Source organism: Elephantulus edwardii, unplaced genomic scaffold (genome assembly GCF_000299155.1).
Source record: "Elephantulus edwardii isolate Elephantulus edwardi_28Jun2011 unplaced genomic scaffold, EleEdw1.0 scaffold00064, whole genome shotgun sequence".
Classification (NCBI taxonomy): domain Eukaryota; kingdom Metazoa; phylum Chordata; class Mammalia; order Macroscelidea; family Macroscelididae; genus Elephantulus; species Elephantulus edwardii.
This window is the reverse complement of record NW_006399814.1, coordinates 9,819,838-9,825,622: the sequence shown is the minus strand read 5'-3', so window position 1 is coordinate 9,825,622 and position 5,785 is coordinate 9,819,838. Positions and strand designations below refer to the sequence as shown.

At 48.2% G+C, this 5,785-nt stretch overlaps 1 protein-coding gene across 1 annotated transcript in view; it reads left to right on the top strand.

Annotated features, from left to right (window-relative positions):
• SLC25A48 (solute carrier family 25, member 48) overlaps positions 1 to 5,785 on the top strand; it is an 89,842-nt gene that overhangs the window by 34,750 nt on the left and 49,307 nt on the right. Inside the window, exon 4 of the mRNA XM_006888138.1 lies at positions 2,680 to 2,938. Within this exon, the coding sequence (XP_006888200.1) occupies positions 2,680 to 2,938 (259 nt within the window). The remainder of the gene's footprint in view (positions 1 to 2,679; positions 2,939 to 5,785) is intronic.

The window sequence follows — 5,785 nt, the reverse complement described above, 5'->3', positions numbered from 1 at the left end:
TAAAAAATGCAGACTTGGAAACCCTTCAGAGCACAGTTTTCATCTGATATGCGAGGAGTCTCCATGTGCCAGAATCCATCTGATAGCACCTCTGGTTGTTGTTGTGTACTGTCAAGTCAGAACCAACCCATAGCTGACCCTCTAGCAGGTTTTCAGAGGCAGTTAAACACAAGGGAGGAGATTGCCCATCCTCCTCCCTCAGAGCACCTGGTGGCCTTGAACCACGTGCCTAAGGGACTGCAGAGCAGCTTCTTGCCACTAGGCCACCAGGGCTCCCTTGCAGCTCTGGTTAGGCGTTTATTTTCCATCAAATCCTTTTCTTGAGAATCAGCGTGTGTTTTAGGAGGACTTTCTTAGGCTCATCTTTTGGGAATTAAAAAGAATTATCAAAATTTCAGTTGAAATGACCTACTGATTTTAAAACTGTTCAGGCACCAGCCCTGTGACAAACAACTCTTCCTCTAGTCCCTGGAAATATGAGCCCACTTTTGGTGGTGGCTCTCCAGACTCCATCCACCCTTAGAATTGCCTCAGGGCTCAGAAGCCTCCAGTCTGCACCTAAAGCACCCCCAGCCTTGATCGCTTGCTTTCCAATCAAGCACTGTAAACTTAGGACTTGCTGTCCTAGGGGAAGGCAGTGATTCTCCATCCCCTGAAAGCTGGCTGTTGATCTGCATTTTTTGACGCTCATCCCTCCAGGCAGTGTCTGCCAGCCACGCCCTTGGCTGTGGGGTTTCTGTGGGCACTGTGGCACTTCTTTGAGACACAGCAGGTTAGGGCTAAACTGTCTTCCAAATCTAAAGGACCTTGTGAAAGAGGAAGATCCTGTAGTGAGGTGGGTGTGTCTGTGAGATATCCTGCCCATAGCAAACAGAGCCACAGCACACAGATCAGTCTTAGTGGTTTGTACAGCCTGGAGTGTATACAATGATTGGCACAGAGGAGAAAACATGTATGCTGTCCAGAACTTCCCCAAGAACCTGTGGAATTTTCCAGTTCTCAGCATGCCTGTCGAGTTCTCAGAGAAGACACAATAGAAAAGACCTCATCTGGCCTTCAGTGTCCTGTCTGTACATAAACCTCTCTCTGCTGACCTTCCAAAGTTTCCTTCTCCAACTCCTTAGGTCAAGAGACACCCAAATTCAGAGGCCTCCACTGTTCCCTTGGGGACTGTGGTATCTTTTCTGACTACCTCATTGTAGGCTTATCAGTGGTTTCATCGTCACCTGTCAGTTAGCCCGCAGCCCCCAGGTTTGCAGCTTACTAAAGTGGAGACTGTTTTCTTTCTTTTGTTTCCCAGGGCCTGGAACATGGTAGGTATCTGGAGAATCATTTGTTTGTTTCAGAGGCAAATGGCAAAAGGGTATGAGAGACTTGCACAGTCCACTATCCATGTGGAGTTCCCCCTCAGGCAAGAACACTGATGTAATAGTGGCAGATCACCATCCTAGATAGAACCAAAATACTGCTTGGACACCAGTCTAGGGATCAGGGGATCAGGACCTCATGCAGGAGCTGGCTCCTCATCCGGTGACAGACCCAGCACCAAGTTTAGATCTACCTGTCTGGGCACCTAGAACAGTTGTGGTGAAAAATCACCACTAAGAGCCCCAGTGGCCTGGTATGTTACATGTTGGGGTATTAGCATGAAGATCTGCAGTTCAAATCCACAATCACTCTGAAAGGCAGTCTCCTCCTGCAAAGAGTTACAGCCTTGGAAACCCAAGGAGAGGTTGTCAGGGGTCAGAATCAGCTCAATGGCGTAGGATGGGCTTGGTTTAAGGGATAGCAAAGGCATACTTAGGTGACATAGATGGTTATGGACTATTTTCTGAAAAACTGGCACCTCGACTCCATCCAAAGGTGCCTTAGAAGACAGGATTGGCACTCTATTTTAAAAGATCACAACCCGAGAAGGCTGTGGAGTCATTTCATGTTAACACAAGTAGAATCACGATGAGTCAGAATCTACTCCACGGCAACCAGCAGCAAGAGAAATGTATCCTCTCCTCGTTCTGGAGGTTCCAAGTCCAAAATCAAGGTGTTGGCCAGAGTGATTCAAGGGGAGAATTCTTTCCTGTCTCTCCCTAACAGAAGTCAGCAAACCCTAGCATTCCTTGGCTTGAGACTGCATCACACCAGTCTCCGCCCCTGTCCTCACACGGCCTCCCCCCCCCCGCCCCCCGTGTGTGTCTACATGTGTCCAGGTCTCTCTCTTCCTTATAAGGACACCAGGTATTGGATAAACGGTCTGTTTTCAGCCAATCTTCAGGATCTCCTCATTTTAATTTTATTACATCTGCAAAGACCCTATTTCAAGGTAAACTCATACACAATTATAGAGGTAGTGAATCAGTACATCGCTTTTGGTTATACAATTCAGCCTGTAATAAGGTCCAGCCCACACCCCCACGCCTGATGTTCCCCCTAGCACATCAGTATCCTCTACTACTTTGCTCACCGACACACTGGGTTTTGTATTATGAAGCTTCCATAATACTAAATTTTTATTTTTGTATTATGGGGTGTTTCGCCGCCCGCTTGCAGACTCTGCACAGCAAGGTCTTGGCGGAGGGTCCTGGTGGAGGGAGGGGACCACTCAACACCTGCAGGCAGAGTCCATCCCAGTTTTCTCGCGGTCTTTGACCCTCACGCTTCTTCCCATTTGGCTTCCCGCAGATGTCTGGCTTCTTCAAGGGCATGTCCTTTCCCCTCGCGAGCATTGCCGTCTACAACGCAGTGGTGTTCGGGGTCTTCAGTAACACGCAGAGGTTCCTCAGCCAGCACCGCTGCCGGGAGCTCGAGGCCAGCCCTCCCCGCACCCTGTCTGACTTGTTCTTGGCGAGCATGGTGGCCGGCGTGGTGTCGGTCGGGCTAGGTGGGCCCGTGGACCTCATCAAGATCCGGCTGCAGATGCAAACTCAGCCCTTCCGTGAAGGTAAGAGGCCCGGGAGGAGGCGCCTGGTACCTGGGGGCCTGTGACCCTTTCCTGAGTTGCTGCATCTGGGTACAGTTGTTGATAATCGTCTTTATTGAGCAAGTTGTCTATGTCACGTGGCCCTCTGCCAACTCTTATTTCATCTACATTACTAACTCTTCTTTCATCTACATTACTAAGCCCCTTCAGGTATTATGTGTCAGGTGCCCAATTCAGAACTTGGCAAATGTTCTCTTTATTAATCCTAATAATAATCATTCTGCAAAGCAGGTATCTTTTCTCTCTACACTCTACTCATGAAAAAACAACAGCAAAACAAAACACTCAATAGCTAAAACTCTTAGAAACTAAAGTGCTTCTCAAGGATACACCATTCATGACTGATAAGTCAGGCCCAGCTACATTGTTGGTGAGGTATAAATAACATAAAATGTGAAGGCAAGCACTTCCCCTCCCTTGTGGTTTTTTTTTTGTTTGTTTGTTTCAACAGTGGTTGGAGGGTCTTCAGCAAAGTGTGAGGCACTAGGAGATGGTGCAGGTCTCATTCCCATGAGGATGCTCTGAGCCCCATGGGGACTCACTTCGTGTCTGTCTTATTCCCAAGTGTCACTGTGGAGTGGCCACAGGGGCACGAGGGAGCTGTTCCTTGCCTCACCCTTTCCTGCATTCCAGTCAGGGCTCCATGTCTTAGTATGAGTCAGCTACTCCTTCGCCATCAGCTGCATCTGCCTCTTCTCCCATCTGGGAAAGGCTCTTCCATGAGTCCTATGGATGGTTTTGATAAAGGAGACAGGACATGAATGGGAAGACACGTGCTCTACACAATAACAACAGTCAAGAGGAAGGGAGAACTGAAGTCTGAGGAGGAGTATTTCAGTTCCACAGATTGATTGCAGTGCTATCATAATGTCACTAGATCCTCCTCGGGCAAGAAGCTGCCCCACTCTGGGCCTGGATCTCCTTTTCTGTATAATGATAGGGCTGAGTCCAGGTCTCTAGGTCTCTTTCTATCACCTCAGATAAGGGCTTACGGTCTCCTGTTCTGGTGTTGTAGTGCACAGGGAGTTGTGCTGCTAGCCAAAGGTGGTTCAAATCCACCAGCAGCTTCAGGGGAGAAAAAGATGGGCAGTCTCTTCCCAAGCAATTACTGCATCTGACTTGACAGCAGGGAGCATGTGTGAATGTGAATGTCCCCTGCTTGCTTCTTGAACTTTGTGAACAAAACCTCTGCTGACAGCCCATTGTAATGACTTCACCTCATCCTACACTTCCTCTGAGGGTAATGCTGGGTGTTCCCTGGGGCAAATGAAGGGCAAGGACTCACTGCTCTAAAGACAGGGATGATACATGGGGGAGTTCTCAGGGCCCAAGGTCCTTTTACTGTCTGCACAAGGGAGATGTGGACTGTACACTGTCTGCTCTCCTGGAGGAACATGGGATGCACCCAACTGGGGGCCACTGAGCCACTGAGAGATGCCAGACAGGGAGAGTACCACCACCACCACGTCTTAGACCTTTTGAGAAGTGACTTGGTACAAGTTTGAGAGATCAAATGGTTAAATCTCTGAGTTGTTGCTGAGAGTCATCAATCTAAACTGACCCATAGTGATCTCATGTGACAAAGTAGAACTGTCCCATGGGGCTTTCTAGGATTTAACTGTCATGGAAGCAGATCACCAGAGCTTTGGATTCCAATTGCTAACCTTTCCATTAGTAGCCAACTGTTTAACCATTGTACCACTGGGAAACCTTTCAGCAATGTTTCAAACTCACCAAATTGCTCCTGCCCTAGAAGCAAAAGAAAAGATACAGAGAAGCAAAGAACATTATGGATATGCTTAGAATCCAAGAATAGGATTCCTATACCGAGTTCTTTTGTTCTCAGCTCTATCCTGTCTACTTCAGAAGATCTTGTCTTAGCCTCTGGTAAAGAGAAACTCTTACCCCAGGTCTTACAACCTTTGGGGTCTCAATGTAGGAATGGGCTCTGTAGTGAGTTTCTCCATTTGTCAGGGTTACACTGGCCCCTTCATAATCTTGACCATGTCTAGGATAAGGAGGAAATAGGGGTGGATGTGCAAGTGTGTATGTACATGCGCGCGCGCGCGTGTGTGTGTGTGTGTGTGTGTGTGTGTGTGTGTGCTGGTGGGAAGTGAGAGAGGGCTTTCGGCCAGCCTGGACACACAGGAAGGGGCTTTTAAAGAAATTATTTCCTTTATCTGTTCTTTCCTAGGAAGCATGTTAATTAGGTAGCTTTTATGAAAGTGTGTGGTTCTTGCTCTCACCCACCCTGACCTTGTTGATAAGCTTGTTGACCAGTTTGACAAGTCAGGGCCTTAGTGACAGAAGGTCCAAGGCTGGCTGGAATTCTCTGAGGACTGAGGAAGGGTAGCAGATAGCCAGAAGAGGGGCCAGACCCAACAAGGGCTCTACAGCTGGGTGTGCAGCTTCTGGTCAGTTGTCAGGAGCCAGACAGCCACCAGTAGCAGCCATCACTGCTGTTTCATGCCCATCGCTTGCTAGACGCTGGGTGAAGTGCCGTTCACGCATCAGCTCATTTAATAGCCACTCTGATAGTGTGAGGCAGGTACAAATGTTCTTGTTCATTTGTCCAGCAAGTAACAGTCATGAATTCCTCGTGTGTCAGGCACAGGGTGAGGTCCTAGGGTTACAGCACTGAACACAGACTCAGCCTCATCCTTCTACTGCTCCATTCAGCTGATGGACAGAGAAGCACAATGTCTGCACTCAGAGCTGGACTAAGAGAAACAATACCTTTCACAATAGCTAATCACAAGATTAAATACTTGGGAATAAATTTAACCAGAAGTACAAAGGACCTTTTCC